The 25782-nt window shown below is 44.3% G+C and overlaps 1 protein-coding gene across 3 annotated transcripts in view; it reads left to right on the top strand.

Annotated features, from left to right (window-relative positions):
- Positions 1-25782, top strand: part of LOC126237456 (dehydrogenase/reductase SDR family member 11-like) — a 262806-nt gene that overhangs the window by 83776 nt on the left and 153248 nt on the right. For 2 of the 3 annotated variants that reach the window (XM_049947589.1, XM_049947591.1), the window contains exon 1: positions 18736-18927. The exons of the other annotated variant lie outside the window; for it this stretch is intronic. In XM_049947589.1, coding sequence (XP_049803546.1) covers positions 18790-18927 — 138 coding nt within the window. In that variant the 5' untranslated portion in view covers positions 18736-18789. Of the gene's footprint in view, positions 1-18735; positions 18928-25782 lie in introns of those variants that run through there. 3 annotated transcript variants of the gene reach the window in all.

Here is a 25782-nt window from a genome sequence, read left to right as displayed (position 1 = left end):
TAAAATGTGTGAGGCCATCCACACGAACATTAAAGAAGTACGTGAAATTTACGTTACATGACAAATTACACAAATATAAAGGCTGTCAATTCAGCTACACAGGGCATTAATGAGAAAGTCCAGATAATGCACCCTAGTTAACCTTTGTGGTAGCACGTACAGCTCTATTAATTTAGAGCTTGTGATTCGTCTCTTATTACGTTATCTTCAACGGAAAGATACATCACCATTCATCCTTCCGAAGCAGCTATGTCAGACCAAGCCATGTGACTTCTTTAGCCGCCTAATCTCTATGGATGAGTGCTCCATATATCACTACGACCCCGAGGATAAACAGCAAAGCCAGCAGTGGAAACTTAGATTCACCTCCGTCGGAAATAGCGAAGACCGATCATTCTAGGGCACCGTCTGATGAGTGCTTTTTGGGTCTGCCTTCGTGAGGTGCTAGCACATTATGCTCATTAACAGCAAACCGTCGCAGGAACATACTGCTGAAATCTCTTGGCAATGTTACCATGAGGCATCGCGATAAGCTGAACAGTCGGGTGACTTTTTTACACTACAGCCATGGTAGAGGCAGGCGACCATTCAAATTTAGCACAACTTAGAAACATAAAAATGTCTTGATGGCACAAGATTTTGACGATCTAAAGCGCCAGTAGGACACAGTGTGGCACCATATCCCTCAGGATTACATCCAACAACTCTATCAAGCCGAATAACTGCTTGCATGAGGGTCGAAATGGTTCAAATGGCTCTGAGCACTATGGGACTTAACTGCTGTGGTCATCAGTCCCCTAGAACCTAGAACTACTTAAACCTAACTAACCTAAGGACATCACACACATCCATGCCGGAGGCAGGATTCGAACCTGCGACAGTAGCAGCAGCGCAGTTCCGGACTGAAGAGCCTAGAACCGCTCGGCCATGCATGAGGGTCAGAGGCGGACCAAAAATTATTCACTTGCATATTTGTGATGCTCTTTCTCTTGAATAAATCACCCAATTTTTCTGAAATTGTAATCATTTCCTTGTCTATACGTGTACATCACATCTACTGAGTTCCGTCCTATTGGGATAATTCCCTCATGGTGTGTCGATGTTTTTCGTCTTATAATGTATTTTGGGCAACTGTGTCTGAGTGGACTGTTCGTGTTTTATCAAGGGTTCCCTTAGTACAATCTCATATTTAGATAGTCTAATAAGGTGCAAAATATTCCCTTCGTTTTCTATTATGATTTGCTTTCTGTACCCACGGAATGAATTATTTTCTTCTTTCTTCTGATTTACATGTTGTCTTGGTAACATGATCAGTTGTTGTATTGGCAATTAAGAGTTCTTCTTAAAGTTTTTCTTTTTTCAAAACAAGCTTGTCTTCATGGTTGTAAGCTTCTGGACTAAGATTCTACTATGTTTGAAAACCAGTAACTAATTTAGATATATTGTTTTACTACTCAAGTTCGCTTACAGCAATAGCAGCTAACACTTTTGTTTTTAAATGAGTATGCCATCTAGGATCTCAATTTCTCACTGTTTGGCCGACTGATATTCTAACCAATCAGACCTCAACTGTCAGTTTACCCCTTTCTTCTAATCCCTGTCTATTACTCCCAAGGTTTCCTGCGTTTACACGAGCTCTTCATATTATTCGTGAATGTCCTCTCTAACTGGTTCTTCACTTTTGTTACTTCTGTAGGCTTTTTCGTTATCTATAAATTCAGTCTCAGATTGAGCTTTACGATATCTTCTTCCGTGTAATTTTGATCTGGTGCTTTTTGAATACTTGATCCTGACGTAGAAAGCGTAACATACGTTGATGACGCTATAATTATTATGCGCAAAATAAAGGTATAAAAAGAGTGTTTCAGCATTATAGCACAAAATGTTTCGTAGTATTAAAATATTTCATATCGCTAAACTTTTTGTGCACACTGAAAATCGGTTTACACACATTTCCTTTGCAAGCACCACACTATGGTGGACGCTAGTTAAGGTTTGTGCAAGGGGAGAAGTGATGTCTCCAATGTTGGACCAGTTCTCCTCGTATTTTTGTTGCTCCTCCTACTGCTGCTGAGTTGGCTCTTTTATTCCTTTACCCATCAGAAACAATATTCCGTCTAATAATGTGATGCCATTCGTGCACCCAGGTTCGTCGTTGAGTACACCATCGCAGGCGCTCCTGTCTATGATGCAGCGTCAAGGGTAACCGCAGCCATGGTCTCCGAGCTGATAGTCCATGCTGCTGCAAACATTGTCGAACCGTTCGTGCAGATGGTTGTTGTGTTGCAAACGTTCCCATCTGTTTACTCAGGGATCGAGACGTGGCTGCACGATCCGTTACAGCCATGCGGATAAGATGCCTGTCATCTCGAGTGCTAGTGATACGAGGCCGTTGGGATCCAGCACGGCGTTCCGTATTACCTTCCTGAACCCACCGATTCCATATTCTGTTAACAGTCATTGGATCTCGACCAACGCGAGCAGCAATGTCGCGATACGTTAAACCGCAATCGCCATAGGCTACAACCCGACCTTTATCGAAGTCGGAAACATGATGGTACGCATTTCTCCTCCTTACACGAGGCATCAGAACGTTTCACCAGGTAACGCCGGTCAACTGCTGTTTGTGTATGAGAAATCGGTTGGAAACTTTCCTCATGTCAGCATGTTGTAGGTGTCGCCACCGGCGCCAACCTTGTTTGAATGCTCTGAAAAGCTAATCATTTGCATATCACAGCATCTTCTTCCTGTCGGTTAAATTTCGCGTCTGTAGCACGTCATCTTCGTGGTGTAGCAATTTTAATGGCCATTAGTGTATTATTATTATCGTTGTCTTACTTGTATATCAAAGTTTACGCCTTTGTCCCACAAATGTAGTTCCTTTTCAGTTCCTTTAGTTTGGTAGCATTGTCTGTCGGTCACTAGTGCCGGCATCAAGTCCTAATGGGAAAAGTGCCCACACTACTTGTTGGGAAAAGTTGTCAAGTTGGTTATCAAAATAAGAGTTAGTTACTTCCAAAAACACGCATACGATAGATGAAACTGACTTCTAAACTCTTTTATACACTAAGCTACCATCCACCATTCTATCCGTTTGTGACAGTTACGAATTAATTTTCTTCTGGTATTTAAAACCGCCTGTGTTCTGTTGTTTTCTGCCTAATACGAAAGTTCGTTTGAATACGATGTGCTGCAACTGCTTGGTAGCCTTTCAGATACTAGAAGCTGAAGATGTCTGGAAAATATACCTGGAAGACAACAATCATGCGATCTTGTTGCAATGGCTCTAGCCACATTGTTCGCTATCTACGGAAAATTTTTCACTATATAACTCTTAGAAAATGGGTCTGGTTCCTATATATTATTTTCTTTTCCACTTAAAAAATATTTGGTGTGGTACCTTATAATACTTAGATTCAGAGTGTGTAAGTGGTAAGCTTTCATCGGTACCGCCGGTTTGGTGAAAATGTAATTGTCCTTTAAGTGGCCCCTTTACCCTCATCTATCTTCCGCACTCCCCCCTACCCCCCACCCCCATGCTTACGCGACCGAAGATGTCGCCCCACAATATCAGTATGGGGTCTTGAACGAAAATGATTGACGACTGTGTGCAGAATGTGGGCTGAGAGTAAACTTGAAGATAGACGTAAATAATGAGAAGTAACAGCGTTGAGATTAACGATGAAATTAAAATCGAAGTCGGAGACCTAAAGTGAAGAATGAATTATGCTATCATGGAGGCAAAATAGCGTATACGAACAAAGCAAGCAGGATATGAAAAATAGACTAGCTCAGCCAGACAGGACATTCCTGGCTAAATTAAGCCTACCAGCATCAAACATTGTTTTAATCTGAGAAACAAATTTCTGAGAATGTACGTCTAGAGCATAGCACCATATGCAAACGGACTGTGGGGGAGCGCAGTGGAAGAGACTCGAAGTGTTTGACAGAAGGGGGCTGGAAATTAGGTGGACTGTTATGATAAGCAATCTGGGGGTTCTCCACAGATTTGGTGGGAACAGAAATTTGGTGAAAACACTGACAAGAAGAAGGAACGGGATGATAAGACTGATTAGGACATCAGTAAATACCTTGCGTGGTACCGGAGAGAGCTGTAGAAGGTAACAACTTTGAACAATAGTAACAATAATAATAATGAAGTGCAAAAATAGGTATTGTCCTTTTCGAAGGAGCCATCCCAGTATTTGCCTTAAGCGATTAAGAGAAAGCACGAAAACCTTAAACGTGGATGACTAGACGCGGAAGCGAATTACTGTCATCATGACTCTGATTTCAGTGTAATAAAAACAGCAGTATCCTGTTCGGTGTTCTTTTCAGAGGAAAGTAATAAAGGCTGATCGACATCAGGGAGAAAAATTGGACAGATGAGTAGATGGATTTAGGAACTGCTGGGAGAGACAGGAAAATAATAACGTGGTCAGCGAACGGTATGAAGGGAAGACGTAGTTATGACTGTAATTGAAAATTAAAAGAATATTTCTGTAGTCATAATGCTTTAATTATTGTCTAGAAAGACAAACTTGCACAATTAGTATCTTGTTTATTTGTAACATTCGCCAGTGCAAAATATACCAGTGTGTAATGGTACACTGCACCTTCACATCAGTAAATCTGAAACTGTGTCGTGAATACAAATGTGAAACAAGGAGCTACCGGTTATACAGTAACTGATTTATGCGTCGTTTAAAATGCAGACGACAAATAGTTGTATTCCTGAGGATATAGATGTATTACGACTGTTCAACATGGCTGAATACACGAAACATGTCTTGGCATAAATAGTCTACTGAAAGAAGAAGCTAACTAGGGTATTTGTCCAAGTTATGTAATTCATATCCACGCAGCTGATCCATGAGTTACTACAAGAGAAGAGTGCTGTCTGTTACACTCGTACATCGATGTAGCCTCGCGTACCTTCGGGCACTAAGAGCCCTATTTCGTGATCATCACAGCTGCTTCATTATCTGTTGCTGATAATGAGCACTCGCAGTCGCTAGATAATCATGCAGCTAGACGTCAATGTGTAACAATCGCGTCTGAGGTGGTAGATTCTTGCATGTATGAAGTTAGATCTAGTATGCGTAGTTTCGCGAGCAGCGTAGTTGAAGAAATCTGAGGGACAGACTCGAATAAGAGAATGGTGCAAGACTACTGGTACTAGACTTGATTAGAAACCAAGGGCTATAAAGTTTGTGTCACAGCAAAACTGTGTGTGCCTCTGTCCAAGTTTAAATTACTGTTATTTGAGAAAAATAGTTTGTAAGTTAACTCTCCCAGTCCTGTACCCCGAAGAGATCCTACGCTGATAAAGAGAGCGTGAGAGAAGACCATGACTCCGCTTCGCACTTCTGCTTAGTCACACATCTTGAGCTGCCTGCGGCTAAAAAGACGTAGTCATCCAACCTTGCAAAGGAAAGAGACACTCCGTAAACGAATGGAAATAAAAAACTACATTTAAACCAATTAAATAAAAAAGATGATCAAAATCTTTTCGATAAAATCAAATACTGCACTGGACCTGGCGAGATTCGAACCCACAATATGTGGAGCTACTATTCTTTTTTTTTTTTTTTGTTGATCTCATTCTATTCGTTCAGTTTCATCGTTGATTCGCTCACTCAGTAATTTTATTTTATTACAGAGGGCAGCTAATGCTCTGACCGAACACGCTGAGCTACCGTGCCGGCAATCCATTACACCACGGATTGGTGAAAATGCAATTTTCGTTTGTGGCCTCTTTATACCCATCTCTCTTCCCCCCTTCCTCCCTTCCCCCTCCCCCCCCCCCTCCATTGTTTACCCTGCCGAAGATGTCGCCCTGCAATATCAGGACAGACTTCTTAACGAAAAAGATTGACGTCCACTCTTGTACTGTGAACAGAATGTGGACTGAGAGTAAACCGAAGACAGACGAAAATGATGAGAAGTAACAGGAATGAGAATAATGATGAAATTAACATAAAAATTGGAGACCTCAAGTAGCGAAGGAATTATGCTATCATGGAAGCATAATAGCATGTGTCGAACCAACCAAGGAGGATATAAAAAACTAGCACAGCCAGAGGGGACATTCCTGGCCAAACTAAGTGTACTAGTATCAAACATCGGTCTTAATCTGAGGAAGAAATTTCTGAGAAGGTACTTCTGGAGCATATCACTAAATGCAAGCGGACTGTAGGGGAAGCGAAGAAAAAGAGACTCGAAGTGTTTGAGAGATGGTACTATAGAAGGAGACTGAAAGTTAGGTGGACTGTTAATATACGTAATGAGGAGGTTCTCCACGGAATGGGTGAGAATAGAAATGTGTGGAAAACATTGACAAGAAGATGGGACGGGATGGAAGGACTGGCTAAGACATTAGTAAATATCTTGCGTGGTACCAGAGAGAGCTGTAAAGGGTAATAACTTTGGGGTATGGCCGAGATTAGAATATATCCAACACATAATCGTAGACGTTGTGTATAACTGCTACTCTGAGATGGAGAGGCTGGCAAAGGAGACCAACTCGTGGCGGGCCGGGTCAGTCAGACATCTGAGACAAAACAATAATAACGGTAATAATAACAAGAACAATAATAATCATGAGGGTCGAAAATCGGTAGTGTCCTTTTCGAAGGAACCATCCCAGCATTTGCCTTAAGTGATTAAGAGAAAGCACGAAAACCTTACATGTGTATGACCAGACAGTGATCTGAATTACTGCCGTCACGATTGTGATTTCAATGTCATAAGCACAACACTACCCTGTTCGGTGTTATTTCCAGAGGGGCTTAATATAAGATGATCATACCAAAGAGAACAACGGAATAAACGAAGACATAGATTTAGTAACCGCTGGGAGACGCAGGGAAATAATAACAGTGGTCAGGAAACGGTGTGGAGGGAAGCTGTAGTTATGACTGTAATTTAAAATTACAAGAATTTTTCTGTACTCATAACGCTTTAATTATCTTCTGAAAAAAAAATAAACTTGCATAATTACCTTTTTGTTTATTTGCAACATTCGCTAATGTTCAATATTCCAGTGTCTAATGGTGCACTGCATCATTGCATCAGTAAATCTAGAGGTGCGTGTTGTGAGTACAAATGTGAGACAAGGAGCTACCAGTTATAGAATAACTGATTGCTGCGAAGTTTAAAATGCAGCCGATACAAAGTTGCACTAAAAAATGGCTCTGAGCACTATGGGACTTAACATCTGAGGTCACCATCCCCTAGACTTAGAACTACTTAAATCTAACTAATATAAGGACATCACACACATCCATGCCGGAGGCAGGATTCGAACCTGCGACCGTAGAAGGAGCGCGGTTCCAGACTGAAGCACCTAGAACCGCTCTGTCACAGCGGCCAGCCAAAGTTGTACACCTAAGAATATAGATGTATTACGTCTGTTGAACATAGGTTAAAACACGAAACGTGTCTCGGCATAAACAAAGTCATACTGAAAGAAATAGCTAGTTTCGGGATTTGTTCAGTTGTTATCATTCATATCCACGGAGCTGAGCCACCATTTCGAATTACTTACTGTTATACAATGATGTAGGCACGCATACCTTCAGGCACTAAGGGCTTCCATTTCGTGATCATCACAGCTGGTTGGTTTTGGTTTTTGGATTTAGGGCGCAAAACTGCTATGGTCATTAGCGCCCAGCCCGTGACTCAGGAAACAGTAAAAAACCGAAATTGGAAACCAGCAGCAATGGGAACAAAGTCATAAAATTGGAGAAACTAAAAGCAGAAGGAAGGCGTAAAAATCCACTACAGAAAGCGGTTGGTTGTCCCCAAAAAAAGCTTCAAATGACTGACGTCATTTCACTGGCACTAATAAACTGGAGAACGCGGTCGGCTGAACGCGTGTCATCTGCTAAAATCGACGATAGATCAGGCGATAGCTGTAGACGGGAGCGTAAAGGATTAAAATAGGGGCACTCAATTAAAAGGTGTCTTACCGTCCACAGCTGAGAGCAGTGGGGACAGAGTGGAAGAGGATCGCCGCTTAAAAGATGTCGATGGCTAAAAAGACAGTGCCCTATCCGGAGTCTAGTTAAAATTACCTCCTCCCGACGACGCGTTCGGGAGGAAGAGGTCCAAGCACAAGGAAGAGCTTTCACTTCCCGCAATTTATTATGGGGAAGTGTTGACCAATGCGGGTGCCATAAATGAACGACACGACGACATAAAACGCTCCGTAGATCGGCGAAAGGAATCGATGGAATAGCTGGCCGAAGAAGAGAGACTGCAGCCTTGGCTGCAATATCGGCTGCCTCATTTCCACAGATACCAACGTGTCCCGAGTGCCAGAGGAACGCCACCGAGACGCCCCCCAGGTGGAGCAAGCGCAGACAGTCCTGAATCCGGTGGACCAGAGGGTGCACAGGGTAAAGAGCTTGGAGACTGAGGAGAGAGCTGAGAGAATTACGTACTGTATCCGCTGATGGCGGCGGATGTAGTGGACAGCCTGGAGAACAGCGTAAAGCTCCGCAGTATAAACCGAACACTGGTCGGGAAGCCGAAAGTGATTTGGGGTGTCGCCAACAATATAGGCACTCCCTACACCTAACGATGTTTTCGAGCCGTCGGTGTAAATAAATGTGGCGTCCGTCATTTGTGCACATAGAGCAGCAAATGCCCGACGATAAACAAGTGTAGGGGTACCATCCTTGGGAAATCGACAAAGGTCACGGAGCAGGCAGATCCGGGGACGGAGCCAAGGCGGTGCTGTACCCCGGTTTTAGGAAAGCGGAAGGAAAGAGAATGGAGCAGTTGACGGAAGCGGATTCCCGGGGGTAGTAGGGAGGAGGAGCGGCCTGCATACCCGACATCAAAGGAGGCGTCGAAAAAAGGGTCATGGGCTGGATTAGCAGGCATGGAAGACTCAGAAGGACTGCTCGCCGATTGGACAGCGGAGGTTCAGCAGTCTCAGCATAAAAGCTTTCCACAGGGCTAGTGTAAAAAGCTCCAGACACTAAACGTAATCCACGGTGGTGGATAGAGTCGAGACGCCGAAGAATAGACGGCCGAGCAGAGGAGTAGACTATGCTTCCATAATCCAATTTCGAGCGCACTAAGGCGCGATAGAGGCGGAGAAGGACCACTCGGTCCGCTCCCCAGGAGGTACCATTCAGGACACGGAGGGTGTTAAGGGATCGCAGACAGCGAGCCAAAAGATAGGAAACGTGGGAGGACCAGCACAGTTTTCTGTCAAACGTAAGACCCAAGAATTTAGCGACGTCTGAAAACGGAAGGTTGACAGGACCTAGATGTAAGGAGGGCGGAAGAAACTCCTTACGTCGCCAAAAATTAACACAAACGGTCTTACTGGGAGAGAAACGGAAGCCGGTTTCGATGCTCCAAGAGTGGAGGCGATCGAGACATCCTTGAAGACGTCGTTCAAGAAGGCTGGTCCGTTGAAAGCTGTAGTAGATGGCAAAATCGTCCACAAAGAGGGAGCCCGAGACATCAGGAAGGAGACAATCCATAATTGGATTGATGGCAATGGCAAACAGTACAACACTCAGCACGGAGCCCTGGGGTACTCCGTTTTCTTGGGAGAAAGTACGGGAGAGAGTAGTGTTCACCCGCACCCTAAATGTGCGCTCTGCCATAAATTCGCGAAGAAAAAGGGGTAGCCGACCTCGAAAGCCCCAAGAGAACAGTGTGCGGAGGATGCCTGTCCTCCAACAGGTATCGTATGCTCTCTCCAGATCAAAAAAAAATATTGCTACTGTTTGGCGATTCCGGAGAAAGTTGTTCATGATATAAGTGGAGAGAGCAACAAGATGGTCAACGGCAGAACGATGCTTTCGGAATCCGCATTGGGCAGGTGTTAAAAGACTGCGGGATTCCAGCCACCACGCTAGACGGTAATTCACCATACGCTCCAAAACCTTACAGACACTACTCGTGAGAGAAATGGGGCGATAGCTAGAGGGAAGATGTTTGTCCTTTCCAGGTTTCGGAACAGGAACGACGATAGCTTCCCGCCATCGTCTGGGAAAAGTACTGTCGGTCCAAATTCGATTATAAAGGCGAAGGAGGTAATGCAGACTATGGGTTGATAAATGCAGCAACATTTGGACGTGGATACCATCCGGTCCTGGGGCGGAGGAGCGAGAAGAAGAGAGTGCATGTTGGAGTTCCCGCATGGAGAAAACAGTATTATAGCTTTCGCGATTTTGAGAGGAGAAAGCAAGAGGTCGCACTTCCGCTGCACGTTTCTTCGGGAGAAACGCTGGCGGGTAATTGGAAGAGCTCGAAATCTCAGCAAAGTGCTGACCCAACGAGTTAGAAATTGCGACAGGGTCCACGAATGTATCATGCGCGACAGTGAGCCCAGAGACCGGGGAGAAACTAGGCGCGCCTGAGAACCGTCGAAGCCGACTCCAAACTTCCGAGGAGGGAGTGAAGGTGTTAAATGAGCTAATAAAGAATTTCCAGCTTGCCTTCTTGCTATCGCGGATGACGCGACGGCATCGCGCACGGAACTGCTTATAGCGGATACAGTTGGCCAAAGTAGGATGGTGGCGGAAAACGCGGAGAGCACGTCGCCGCTCACGTATTGCATCACGGCATGCCTCGTTCCACCAAGGAGCTGGGGGGCGCCGGGGCAATTCGGAGGTGCGTGGTATTGAATGTTCCACAGCGGTAAGAATAACGTCGGTAATATGTGTGACCTCATCGTCGACGCTGGGAAAGTGACGGTCATCGAATGTCGCTAGAGACGAAAAAAGTGTCCAATCAGCTTGGGCAAACTTCCAGCGTCGCGGGCGCATGTATGGCAGTTGAGGCTGCAGTCTAAGGACACATGGAAAGTGGTCACTCGAGTGTGTATCATCAAGGGCGAACCATTCGAAGCGCCGAGCTAGCGGAACAGTACCGACCGCAAGGTCCAAATGAGATAAATTTGTCGTGGAGGCAGATAAAAATGTAGGGACCCCAGTGTTGAGGCAAACTAGATCCGCTTGGTGGAGGACGTCTAGCAATAGTGAGCCACGTGGACAAGGATGTGGAGATCCCCAAAGCGGGTGGTGGGCATTGAAATCCCCAACCAGCAAATGGGGGGGGGGGGGGGGGGGGCTGGAAGCTGACCAAGAAGATGAAGGAGATCTGCTCGTGCCATTGGTGTGGACGATGGGATGTATACAGTACAAAGAGAGAACGTGTATCCGGAAAGGGAAAGACGGACGGCGACAGCTTGGAAGTAAATGTTTAAATGGATTGGGTAATAATGGAGAGTTTCATGGAGAAGAATCATGAGACCGCCATGTGCTGGAGTGCCTTCAACAGAGGGGAGATCATATCGGATGGACTGAAAATGAGGGAGAACAAAGCGGTCATGGGGACGCAGCTTTGTTTCCTGAAGACAGAAGATGACCAGCGAGTAGAATCGTAAGAGGATCGACAATTCATCCCTATTGGCTCGAATGCCGCGGATATTCCAGTGGATAATGGACATAGGGTGAACAGAAAATGGAGGAATGTGACCAAAAGTTGCTGTCAACTCAAAGACTGCTCGGAACTAGCGACCGACAGCATGGAATGGCATTCAGCCGAAGGCAGAAGATCCTGATCCATAGGTTGTTCAGGAACAGCTCCTGCCACCAGCGATCGGCTGGTTGACCGGCCACCAGCAGTGCGCCTCGGTGACACAGAAGACGGCCGAGGGCGATTTCCGCCAGGTGGTGCTGTAGATGGGACACGCCTTGGCGGAGAAGGAGAGGAACTGGGTTTCTTTGTAGCCTTCTTGGAAGTATGATGTTTAGATGAAGGAGGAACCGATGGTTGTGAAGTTGCGGTACGTAAAAACTCTTCACGAGTATGCTCTTTTTTGGAAGTCTTGGTGTCTGACTTTTGGGCTCGAGATTTAGCAGAACCCGACGAAGGGTGAGCCATAGAGTGGGCAGGCGAAAGTGGTGAGGTTGAACGGGCGATCTTTGCGCTGGCCGATCTGACGACCGTGGCACTAAAGGTGAGGTCGCAAGTCTGCGTGGCCGCCTCATTTGTTGGCCGAGGAGAAGCAAGGACAGTGCTGTATTTTCCTGTCTGAGGCACGGTGGGCTGTCGACTGGCGAATAGTTTTCGAGCAGCAAAGGTCGACACCTTTTCCTTCACTCTTATTTCCTGGATGAGCTTTTCGTCCTTAAAAACGGGGCAATCTCTAGAGGAAGCAGCGTGGTCACCCATACAGTTGATGCAGCGAGGGGATGGAGGTGGACAAGCACCCTCATGGGCATCCTTGCCACACGTAACACATTTGGCTGGATTGGAACAGGACTGGCTGGTGTGATTGAACCGCTGACATCGATAGCAATGCGTAGGGTTTGGGACGTAAGGGCAAACGGAAATTATCTCATAGCCTGCTTTGATTTTCGATGGGAGTTAAACTTCGTCAAATGTCAAGAAGACAGTGCGGGTTGGAATGATGTTCGTGTCAACCCTTTTCATAACTCTATGAACAGCCGTTACGCCCTGGTCAGACAGGTAGTGCTGAATTTCTTCGTCAGACAATCCATCGAGGGAGCGTGTATAAACGACTCCACGCGAGGAATTTAAGGTACAGTGCGGTTCCACCCGGACAGGGAAGGTGTGGAGCAGAGACGTACGCAGCAATTTTTGTGCCTGGAGGGCACTGACTGTTTCTAACAACAGGGTGCCATTCTGTAATCTGGAACAAGACTTTACAGGAACTGCAATTGCGTCGACACCTTTCTGAATAATGAAAGGGTTGACCGTGGAGAAGTCGTGATCTTCGTCAGACCGAGAAACAACAAGGAACTGTGGCAACGATGGAAGAAGTGTCTGTGGCTGAGACTCAGTGAACTTACGTTTGTGAGCAGGCATAGTGGAAGGTGAGGAAAACATTGCGGAAGAATCACCCATGATTACCGGCGTCTCCGATGGCGCGCTCCTCCCTTGTGGGGGCCCTCACTGAGGGCACTCCCGCCTTAGGTGATTGTTCACACCTCAGGTCACACCTCCCGACAAACGGACGGAGGGACCAATCGGCACTTTCGGAAGGTATCAGCTCGGGTAATCACCCCTCCCTGGGCCTGGCCGTTACCAGGGGGTACGTACGTGTCCTACCTGTCTACCCGGGGTGGGGAATTACGCGTTACCCCGTCACCGGCTACGCATGAAAGTGCGTGGGTCGGCCTTCAGACACGCACAGGGAGGAAAAAAGAGAAAGGGAAAGGAAAGAAGAGGGGTCTCAAACGCCGCAGCGGAGAAAAGTGCAAAGAGAAGAGGGAAGGAAAAGAGAAGGACAGAGGAAGGACGAAGACTTGCAAGTGTAGAAAGCAAGGAATTTGTAACAGTTTCGAGTGTCCGTCTCCGGACGTAGGCACAAACCATACTCCCAGAGGGGGAGAAAGGGAAGGAAAGAGCCAGGGGTGAGGGGGGGGGGCGAAGATGGGGGACGGGGAAGGATGAGGAAAGGGAAGGTATGCAGCCCGGAAAGGAAGGAGGGCCACATTAGCTCGCTACGCACGTGTCCACAAAAGAGTTGTGGACCCCCTGGGGGGGGATCATCACAGCTGTTTCATTATATGCTGTTGATGATGAGCACTAAATAATCATGCTGCTAGAAATGAATGTGTAATAATCGTGTCTGAAGTGGTATATTGTTGAATGTATGGAGTTAGAGATAGTCTGTGTAGTTTCGCGAACAGGGTCGTTGAAGAAATCTCAGAGACAGACTTGAATAAGAAAATGTCACAAGTCTATTGGTATTGAACTTGCTTAGAAATAAAGGGCTATAAAATTCGTGTCACAGAAGAGGTTGTGTGTGTCTCTGTTCAGGATTAAAGTACTGTTAGTTGAGAAAACAAATTTCTAAGTTAACTCTCGCGTTCCGTACTCGAAGAGATCCTCCGCTGATAAAGAGAGCGTGAGAGACAAGGCCATGTCGCTGCTACGCACTTCGGCTGAGTCACACTTCTCGATCCGGTCTGTGGTTAAAAAGACTTAATCATCCAACGTTGCAAGAAAAGTCAGCCTTCACAGCAACTGGCCTCGCACACGAGTATGGCGCAACTTACTGCAACTCGTCTAGTTTCATGGACAGTTATGCTTTCCTACGTTTTACACATTACGATGGCGTCTTACAAACTCAAAACCAGTCAAACGAATAGACATAAACTACCTCCAATCTCCAACTTTCGTTTAAAAACCTTACCCCACTTCGCCTCCGTCTTAGATGTGTACGTCCGACACAAGATATTTAAAATCTTCGAAACAGCTTGATACCGAAAGTATGCGTTAACTATAGGTTTATTGCTCCATTTAACTAGTCACTTCTACGATAGTTAGACATCACATACTGAAATGCAGACATTACTTAATGTCAAAAATGAGTTTAATTGCCTTCAAGCACTCATTTTAAGGACTATACATTGTTAAGTTGGTAATGTGTAAGGAATAGGAAAGAATAAAATGTACTCTAATGAAAATAAAAGTGAAAGCACTAAAAACAGAAATAATAACAATTTCGAATATTAACAGTCTGTATTTGCAGCCTTTTAGAACTAAAAAAGATTATTTTATTTTAAAAATACATGAGATGTGGACTGTTAGTAGAGCAAGATTAAGTTTCAATGGCGTTTGGATTAAGTTCAAGGTTATGAATAATAGAATACTACTGGTGGCGAATTATCACTGAAACGTGTTTGAACGAGGAGAAGACATTGATTGAGTGCATAGCGGATGAACAGTCAATATAGTTGGTTAAAGCTTTCCTTGAGATTTTAATGCATACCCAGTACACAAAAGTACACCAGTTTGAAACGTGTAATACATCACGATGCGGTAAATAACCTTACACAGCTTGAAAGAAACAGAAATTCCGAAAACACCTGCACGACTGTGAACGACCGGTGATGGAATTTCATTCGTGGCGCTAGCAACGATTTATTTCGATATATCAATTACGTTTCGAACGATACAGAGACTTTAGAAATAAGACTAGAGAAGCTACGCACTTTCAGCCTATCGTACTCTAATCATTTTCAGTTATTATTGGTTTATAATCGACGAGCTCTTCGTTTGAAACGTGACGTGTAAATGAGTACGATTAATGCAAGACAGAAGGACACATACTCTGAGGTCGACAAGTAGCACTGAAATTTCAAATTCTGCAAAGTCTCGACGCACTGAAATATGATAACTGATTTTTTCTACCCTCTGCAAAAGGGTCTATAACGAACACTTGTAGTTCTTGCACGTTTGAACGTATCCATATTTTGGTCAAATGCAAAAGATTTCTCAGGTCTCAATAGAGCAATCTGATATCAAAAATTTTGAGAATACTCAATGTTGACCAAATCTGCATTGAGAGTCCTTGAGAAATTAGTCGCTGATAAAACAATGTCACTGTCAGTGTAGTGACACACAGCTTTCGTCAGAACTCATCACGATAGAGAGAAGTTTAGAACTGGAACACGAGTCTGGCAAAGAATTTTCGTACTATGGAAAGTAATGTGAGCAACGTTAGAGGAAGTTACCAAATCTTGTAACTGCGGGAACGAAGAAGGAATGCGTGCTAATGGGGCACGTCTGAAACACATTCTTGACATTGTACTCTGAATTAATTTTCACTCTGCTTTTGACTGAGTGTTTATCTGATACGTCCTGCCAGATTAAAAGTATGTCGGGCCGGGACTCGAACCACGCTGAATACTACTGACGATTGATGTCTGCCGACACGACTGACAACCCGCCACGCAGCTGTGGAAGGTAGGAACGGACGTAAGATGGCAGAAGTAAAGCTGTGAATCTGTTCATGAGTCGTACCTGGATCGCTCACTCGGTAAGAGCGTTTTCCCGGAAAAGCCTAAGGTACACAGTTTTAATTTGCCATTGTCCTCTCGACGACGGAAGAAATTACTGTAGCTGGCTTTAAAAGTACTCCTGAAGAACAGCATATTGTGAAGAACCAGTTGATAAGTTTTGCATTAGGTGTATTTGAGTATATTGTGTGGAAGACCGAGAAAAGAGATACAAAGAAGAGTTAAAACGGCACAGAACGAGTTTTTTTTGTGAAATAAAAATAGTTTACATAACAGAGCTTCCGGTATGTCTTTAATGGAGAGTACAAAACCTGCGTGCACTACTACTTTCGATTTGTGCCGTAAATTATGCAGTAATTGCATGTGACTCAGTGAGCAATGAAGAGGCACTTGTGGAGAACTTGTAAAAAATACAAGAAACAGAGTAATGGGTCGTGAAACTGACAGGAATGGGAGACGAAATTATTACTGTGATTAGAATGGACAGGATGTTTGGCAGAACAAGTAGCTAGGCGAATTGATGGTAGTTGGACAAAGCATTTCTCAGCTGAATTTCAAGAGGAAAGACTAAAGTGAAATGACGTTCCGGCAGAATGTGGGTAGACGACATAGAACATGCGGGAGCAATTTGGGTGCGTGTAAATGACAACCATAATCCACGCAAAAGTCCGGAAGGAGGAAGGAACAAAGATTAACGTGTATCGTTGCGCCGAAGATTGCATAATTAGATGTGGGTTTCAACCTAGCGTTGGAAGAAGAGTAGGGATGGAAACATCAGTTCTCTTGCAAGCAACTATCACAAATTTGCTCAAACTATAAAGGTAAATCATAGGAAACCTACATGATAATGACCATATAGGGAAATTAATTTCCGGCCCTCCTGCTACCATTCCAGTGTTCTATCAATTAGTCACCTCTCTTGGTAAGTCCGAAATGGTTCTTTATCCGGCATTTCTTTTAGAATGGCTGTTTCTAGTAATGCTGCTTCTGATCACGATGGTGTAATAAAGATTTTTCGTCTGTTAACAGTGCTACTCTGTATTCTTATTACATGAGATAAGACCTTTTTCATGCCAACGATTACCTTATTATCTTCTTGATATTATACAAGTTATTAAACGAATTTCGAAACAGATGAAGTTTAGATATTTAATTGTCCCATTCACATTCAGTTCATCAGAGGTAGAGTAAAAAAGTATAGAGAGAAATCGGCTGCGACCTTTCTGAAGAAAACGATGTACTCGAGTAATGCTTTACAGCTGCATGTAATTTTCATTAAACGCGATTTGTGTGTACAGTGCAACATGCGTCACTCATTGTGCAATCCGAGAAAACTGTAACACTTCATAGTTGCTGGAAGCGGTATCTACCAAGTGTATCTGAAATGAGTAAGGTGGTGCTACAAATTTAAAACAGATTATCGAGCATTCGAGAAGGCGTCTTTATCTAGAGGTCAGTTTAACATTTGTAAGGCAGCGTCTTGAGCAATATATGACAATGGAACGCACAGCCCTGTCCTATATAGCCATCTCAGTACACTGTTTAGTCTTCTTTTGGACTATTAACATTACCTGGCGCGTAGTTTAATAATAACGATATTATTTTCCCATTAATAAAGAGTTCCCTTTACGCAGTACTGCAACGCAGACTTGTTACGCTCTTACAACACTTCTGTTGATGGCAGGAGAGCATAAAATGATGCGAAAAGTTCGAAATTTTCCGAATGACAGATGTAAGATATGGGGGAAGACAGATATTATAAAACAAGAACCAACTGGGAAAAATGAGGGTGGAAGGGGAAAAAAACAGGTGCTACGATTAGAAACGAAACAGGAATAGGATGTACACTTCAGCCATACTGTTGAATCTATAAACTGAAGAAGGAATGACTCAAAAATTTGGCCAGGTGTTAGTAGTACGGGTTCCGTAAAATTATATGTATCACCCATTTCTGGAATCGATTATACTGGCAATTTTTGTCTATTATCGCCATTGATACTGGCAAGATATCGGTCCCAAGGTTTCGAAGACATTCAAGAATGTTTTAACTTCGAGTCTGAAGTAGGATATACTGAATAGGGCCAGAAAGGTAGCAACAATAGAATCATCTTGACGGAAAATGTTACTAATTGCGAAGTTACACTACAAAAATTTCCTTTACAAAGAAATTTGATCAAATATTCTCCATATTTCTTTGACAAATATCTTTGACGTGGCGCAAAACGGGGTTTTACACTCCCCTCAAATATTTCGCCATAGTTTCTACACTGCGCATGCGCCAGCATCACGTGTGTTCACAGAATTTGTGGCCATGGCTATATTTATAAACACTACGTTAAACGGCAAACAACTGCAGCGACGCTAGGGCTCCAAACGGCTACATTTCTCCATTCAGTTAACAGAAGATGAACACTTTCTTTCGGCAAATTTAAGGCGAGGCGCTAGATTTCATCAAAGAAAATTTGACGATGATCTAACTTTGATAAAGTTCCATATTACCCTATCAAATTTTATTTGACAAAGAAACTTTGTCAAAAGATTTTGACAGTAAAATATCGGTGTACAGACTAACTGAAAATAAAGTGGAGTGTACAGAGATCAAAACCCTTAAGCACCTTTAATATACTTTGTTACGTATCAAAAACGTTTATACAACTTGTTACAAAACAAGTAAGCCGATGATACATCACATAAATCAGCTATTAGGTCCTGATTAAATTTGTTGTGGAACGCCATAGAAAAATAACTTCGTTTGACAAGGGAAGACCTGCAGCGCAAAATCTTTTTGAGCGTTTACTAACTGCATGGCCATGCTGCCGGCTACACAGATTTCCAGAGATAAACGGATCAGTGGCCTTGACGCATGACGTAATTCGCTTATCGTTACATGGATAAATGGCCGGCACCGGCGCCAATGTTCGCAGTCTCTGCAGACCCGTATACCCAGTCGCACAGCAGCGACAGTAAGTCAGTCCACATAGCAATGGGCATCGAGAAATACAAGGGACGCGTAGCCCTGGTTACTGGCGCCAGCGCAGGCATCGGTGCTGCCATAGTGCAGGTGCTGCTGAAGCATGGACTCACCGTCGTGGGAATGGCCAGGAGGGCCGAAAAAGTTAAGGTAAGGACTCTCCAGCACTGCAAAGTATTCGGGTTAACACTTGTGCTATCAAGAAAGCTGTTAGATCGCAATATAGTTCAAGACGCAATTCTGAGGCCACTGCTAATTCGAAACATGTAACGGGTGTGCGGGAAGTAAGGACTTATTTGAACTTTGCAACATTTTCTCATACGACGGTTAGCAGCCGTGGTTTTTTCATGCTTGTTATCCGCCATCCTTTCCATTAGTAGTTAGATAGGATTTGTGTGGTGGGCATTGTTTATTTTCGTCATGGAGCAGGTGACAACTGAGCAACGTATCCAAGTGATAAAAAGTTATTACAAAAACAGTGAGGTTCCCACGGCAACCGTTCTACAAGCGGAGAACGGGAACTTCACAAAAAGAATAATCTTTTCAGATGAGGCGCACTTCCACCTCGGTGGGTACATTAATAAGCAGAACTGTAGAATTTGGGGTAACGAAAGTCCGTGAGTGACTGTGGAAGATAAGATGCTCCTTAAGTAATAGAACCCAGTAAGTTGTCCTCGATGGTGAGTGTTCATCGGAGGTGAGGTATCATCTGGAGTGCCCCAGGGAAGTGTGGTGGGTCCGATTTTGTTTTCCATCTACATAAATGGTCTTTTGGATAGGGTGGATAGCAATGTGCGCCTTATTGCTGATGATGCTGTGGTGTACGGGAAGGTGTCGTCGTTGAGTAACTGTAGGAGGATACAAGATGACTTGGACAGGATTTGAGATTGGTGTAAAGAATGGCAGCTAACTCTAAATATAGATAAGTGTAAATTAATGTAGATGAATAGGAAAAAGAATCCCGTAATGTTTGAATACTCCATTAGTAGTGTAGCGCTTGACACAGTCACGTGGATTAAATATTTGGGCGTAACATTGCAGAGCGATATGAAGTGGGACAAGCATGTAATGGCAGTTGTGGGGAAGGCGGATAGTCGTCTTCGGTTCATTGGTAGAATTTTGGGAAGATGTGGTTCATCTGTAAAGGAGACCGCTTATAAAACACTAATACGACCTATTCTTGAGTACTGCTCGAGCGTTTGGGATCCCTATCAGGTCGGATTGAGGGAGGACATTCAGAGGCGGGCTGCTAGATGTGTTACTGGTAGGTTTGATCATCACGCGAGTGTTACGGAAATGCTTCAGGAACTCGGGTGGGAGTCTCGGGAGGAAAGGAGGCGTTCTTTTCGTGAATCGCTACTGAGGAAATTTAGAGAACCAGCATTTGAGGATGACTGCAGTACAATTTTACTGCTGCCAACTTATATTTTGCGGAAATACCACAAAGATAAGATAAGAGAGATTAGGGCTCGTACAGAGGCATATAGGCAGTCATTTTTCCCTCGTTCTGTTTGGGAGTGGAACAGGGAGCGAAGATGCTAGTTGTGGTACAAGGTACCCTCCGCCATGCACCGTATGGCGGATTGCGGAGTATGTATGTAGATGTAGATGTAGATGCATCCACAACGCAGGACTGTATGGTGTGGGTTATGGGCAGGAGTGATCGGCCCGTACTTTTCTTGAAAATGATGAGGGAGCTTACGTCATTGTGAACGGTGACGGTTACCGAATCGTGCTTTCTGATTGGTTTTTCAATCTTATTGATGAAGAAGACGATTTTTGGTTTCAACAAAATAGTGCGACCTCACACATCCCGTGAAACGATTACTCTGCTGAATGAAAAGTCTCCTCAAAAAATTATCTGTTTACGTGGCAACCAGAAATGGTCTGCTAGATCACGTGATCTTACGTTTCGTGATTTTTTTGTGGGGATTTGTGAAATCAAATGCGTACGTGAACAAACCACAAACAATACACCAATTGATGGATGGGATATAAAAAGGCTGTTAACGGCGTCCCATCGAGAACTTCAATGAACGCATTGCTCGTGGCCGCGCTGCCTTGGGTGGTCAAATGGAGGATATTATTTTTCATACATAAATGTGATTGTAAAAAAAACATTAGATTTTCAATAAATTTTCTGTGTTCTATAGCATTTTAATACCCGTCCCTACTTTCCGGAGCCGGCCGTAGTGGACGAGCGGTTCTAGGCGCTACAGTCTGGAACCGCGCGACCGCTACGGTCGCAAGTTCGAATCCTGCCTCGGGCATGGATATGTGTGATGTCCTTAGGTTTGTTAGGGGACTGATGACCTCAGAAGTCAAGTCCCATAATGCTCAGAGCCATTTTTTACTTTCCGGACACGCTCTAGTAAAATGGTATTTTGGTGCGTTAGGAATATTAGCTGCAAGATCTAGTAATTTCATAGCATAAATGGGACAAACGGTGCTGTGATTGTCGGCTGACGTGTAATATAAGCATGTAGTGATTGTATGAAGTGTAAGCATATGGCCAGTAAGGGTAATACTTTTCATAACATTTGGTGCAGAGTGCAAACTATCGACGTTTTAGAGGGAATATTAGGCAGAACATGTCAGTTTTGTCTTCAGGCATTGTCGTGTGAGGGGAATGCAGAGTAGGAATGTGAATGGTGTGAGTTTAGTGTAGGACGCATGTCGCCAACATCAAACTGGGATTCCTACGTGAGTTTCGTATAACGCCGTTTCTTCACATTTTGCGCTAAGGCTGATGCTTTAATGTTACACGTACTTTTTGCTTCTACACAGTTACGTATTTAGCGGTAACAGCGAATGTAATTGTTGCTTCTACTGCTGCAAATCGAAATACATCCAATGAGGAAAATTGCTCTTCATAGATAAGTATCAAAAATGTCAAATTGTGGTTATCTTACTCGTAAGTGGCGCTACTTCAGAGAAGATTCATTTATAACGGTCTGAGTCATTTCCTTTGGATTACGCACATCTCGATGCCATTTACGTATTTTGCAGCAGTTACAACATGAAACCGTACACTAGTGCCTTTGATGGAGAGAATGGTGATATGAGATTAATTAAGATTTAAGATTCGGCAAGGATGGACAAGATTATAAAAATAATACCAGAAATTAAATTTGGAAGATTTTGTCCCTAAGCACATAAGACTGAAACACTGCTAATTTAGTGGCTGTCATAGGTCCAAATCGAACTTTTTCGAACACTCCCGCATTGTCGTTTTAGAAAGCTATTTCAAATGTCACTGCAGCATAATTTATTAAAGAAGAGACTCAGAAATAAGCTAAAGTGCAGTACAAAGCCTAAAAAGTAGTGGTATCCATCCCTTATTTTCTAAAACAAGTAACTAATTACTTGTTTTCATTTTTATTTCCGGTATTTCAAAAACATTCATTTGATGCCACGTGGTTTTAAGTAGAGAAGATACGAAATGCAGGTCGGTAATAGCAAGAAGATGAATTTATTATTAAATATAAATATGAGGGGCGATCAAAAAGTTTCCGTTCGAAGGACACACAGTCCATAACTGGTATGCCAACCACGCAAAATAGGCCTGAGTATTGAGCCAATCACCTCACGGACGCACCAGATTGAAGATATCCGTTTGTTAAAACACGTTGTCCCGCTGCTTCAACAAGAATTGTCGACACTTCAAGGCCTTGTGTGCTGGAGTGACTCCCACTTGAGTTGACATAACACAAGATATGGAGACGTGCGTTATTATGGAACAGCAGCACCTTTTGAGACGGCCGCTAAACCCACAGGGCAGAATTGTGGAAAGGGCTAAATAAGGTGTTGGTCAGGTTCACTCAAAATTGTAATTTATTCTAATTTAATAACACCTTTAAACCAAAACGGCACGTAGCTGAACCATTAGAACTACGAGTTTCAAAAAGGCCATTATTTCACGCCTGAGGGCCTCCAAAAAAGAAATCAAAGTCAATAAAACTAAATGCAGTTAAAATACCAAATAAAATAATTAAAATATGTATGGTATCACAGCTAGGCTGGAAAGTCTCATGGCAAAAGTAGATATGCAAGGTGCAATACAAGGGGCTGAGGGCCACAATTAAATTTGAAAATTTGAAATTAATTTACCATAATTTTTTAAGGCAGAATGCCGCAATGTTTTTCCTTAAAGGGTAATTGCAAGAATAAGGTTTTAAGCGGCTTAAGGACCAAAATTGATTTTCCAAAATTCAGAAATATATAAAGTGATGTGTTGGTGAATGTGCCAACACCTTGTAGATAGAGGAGGCCGAAATGCACGTTATCTAACGCAGACGGGCGTGAATTCTGGAACAGGATAAGTAGTGAATTCTAATAAGAAAAGTATGCAGCTCCTCTAATACTTAACTTTTATTTATCCTTGTTGTGAATACAGCATTCTTGATGAGACATTTCATACGATAACTATCAAACTATGTAAGGCTAATGGCGCCTTGCTAAGTCGTAGCCATTAACTTAGCTGAAGGCTATTCTGTCTCTCGGCAAATGAGAGCAAAGGCTTCGTCCGTATAGGCGCTAGCAACGTCGTCGTACAACTGGGGCGAGTTCTCGTACGTCTCTCGAGACCTGCCTTGTGGTGGCGCTAGGTCTGCGATCCTGACAGTGGCGACACGCGGGTCCGACATGTACTAATGGACCGCGGCCGATTTAAGCTACCACCTAGCAAGTGTGGTGTCTGGCAGTGACACCACATAAAGTCCAGTAAAACCAAAAAATCTTTAAATCATTGGCTATGATAGATTATAAACAGTCAATTAAAAATCGGTGAAATGGGCAATAACGAAAACGGCACTCAGAAGCCTCCAGGGAGGTCGGTCTGCCCTCGTTCACTTAGGTGAGACAGGTGGTGAGCCCAACTACACTTGATCCGTCGGAACCCAACCAGGGGACAGCCGCGGACCGATCGACACAACGACTTGCTTGCCACCAATCGGTGCATGAGAACTCAAACACCAGAAGACAGCAACGTGATTATCCACAATGAAATATGTACTAGCTGTCAAAACTACACACCATGTTAGACAGTGACAACAGGTGAGGAAAGGACGCTGCCTGAAATTACGTTAGTAGCCAGGGCAGGTAACCGGAAAACGTACGGCCACAAGGCAGAAAATTCCGCTGGTACACTTGAATTTGAAATACGGCAATATAGTTAACTTCACCCAAAAGGAACACTGTCTGAATTTACGTCAGTGGCGACGGTAGGCAAGCAGAACACTAACGGCCACAAGGCAGAAAAATCCGCTGGTGCACTTGAATTGTAGTCAACCAATATAGTTAATTGCATCGCATGACCGCTAAATTTCGGCAATAAAAACACTCGGTGTTGCTCACAGGAGAACCTCCCCAACAGCGAACCACGCAAACGAACCACACAACATGGATGGACGTGGCTTGGTAGTTGAAACGACTACTCAACTTTGACGTCCTGGGTCGGTGATCCACGACGCTCGTAGCGATCGGACAGCTCCATATACGCTCCGACACTGTGCAGGGACCACCAGCGGACCCCGCCAACTGCACCGCGCGGAGATAACTTCGCTGGTCCGCAGCAACCGACCAACTCCTCTTAGAATGCCGACAACATCTAAAATCCAGAATGATATTTTCACTCTGCAGCGGAGTGTGCGCTGATATGAAACTTCCTGGCAGATCAAAACTGTGTGCCGGACCGAGACTCGGAGACCTTTGCGCTTCGCGGGCAAGTGCTCTACCAACTGAGCTACCCAAGCACGACTCACGCCTCGTACTCACAGCTTTACTTCTGTCAGTGCCTCGTCTCCTACCTTTCAAACTTTACAGAAGCTCTCCTTCCTTTCAGGAGTGCTAGTTCTGCAAGGTTCGCAGGAGGGCTTCTGTAAAGTTTGGAAGGTAGGAGACGAGGTACTGGCAGAAGTAAAGCTGTGAGGACGGGGCGTGAGTCGTGCTTGGGTAGCTCGTTTGGTAGAGCACTTGTCCGCGAAAGGCAAAGGCCCCGAGTTTTATTCTCGGTCCGGCACACAGTTTTAATCTGCCAGGAAGTTTCAACATCTAAAATAGTAGTCAGAGGAAAACACGCCAACTACACACACAACCTGACAAACACTTGCACGAAGACCTGGACGATACCGAATAGTAACTAAGCACACACGAAGACAAATCGGGAATCAATGTACACACACACAGCCGTCTCATGAACGATCGGCGATCCGATACGCTTCGTCCGGTAGAACTACCGACCGACGATCCACCAAGACCGTGGCCCGGCCCAAGTGATGCATGGAGGCAATGGTCGGGCGAGCCATGTCGACGCAGACCTCACTACTGCTCCAACACGACTGCGCTAGTGCCACATTGCAACTCCCAGACTGGCAGGTCCAGACTGCGCTCCAGACACGTTCCAACTGACGGGCAGACCCGAACTCTCGACCCGAACTCGCAACCCGAACTGACGACGCGAACTCCACAACGACAGACAACGACCGGGAAGTAATAGCAGTCGAGCAAAGATACTACGAGAGGGGATATATCGATATGCTCTGCTAGCGCCGGTCACGGTCAGGCAAAGCAGCAACTCAGTGACAGTAGTAATTTAAATTAACGTAGTGAGGTGGAAGCAGGGTGTAAAATACACGATGGCTGGAAGATGAGCCACGCACGGCCCATCTTTTGTCCCGCATCATTTCAGAACGTTGGTTCTCGACAGACGTGCTGCCCCATACACATCCTTCATTCTCTGATGAATGACTGTGCTTTCCCTTCGGCAGTCAAGAAAAGAATAACAGCACGTTGGTCTTGTTTGGACGCATTTGGTAATAACGTCACTATAGTTCACGTTTCCGGATTTACCGCTCACACGCCGGAAATAGATGAAAGTAACACTAACCCCTAGCCTAGATATCGGTACTTGTGCACTCGCATCGGTGTTACTCTACCATACATATAGGCTGCAGCAACCCGCTGTAACAGAAATTTTTTGTTGCCCCCTATGCACTGATCAGTCAA

This window comes from Schistocerca nitens, chromosome 2 (assembly GCF_023898315.1).
Source record: "Schistocerca nitens isolate TAMUIC-IGC-003100 chromosome 2, iqSchNite1.1, whole genome shotgun sequence".
Lineage (NCBI taxonomy): Eukaryota > Metazoa > Arthropoda > Insecta > Orthoptera > Acrididae > Schistocerca > Schistocerca nitens.
This window is presented reverse-complemented; position numbering and strand designations above follow the sequence as displayed.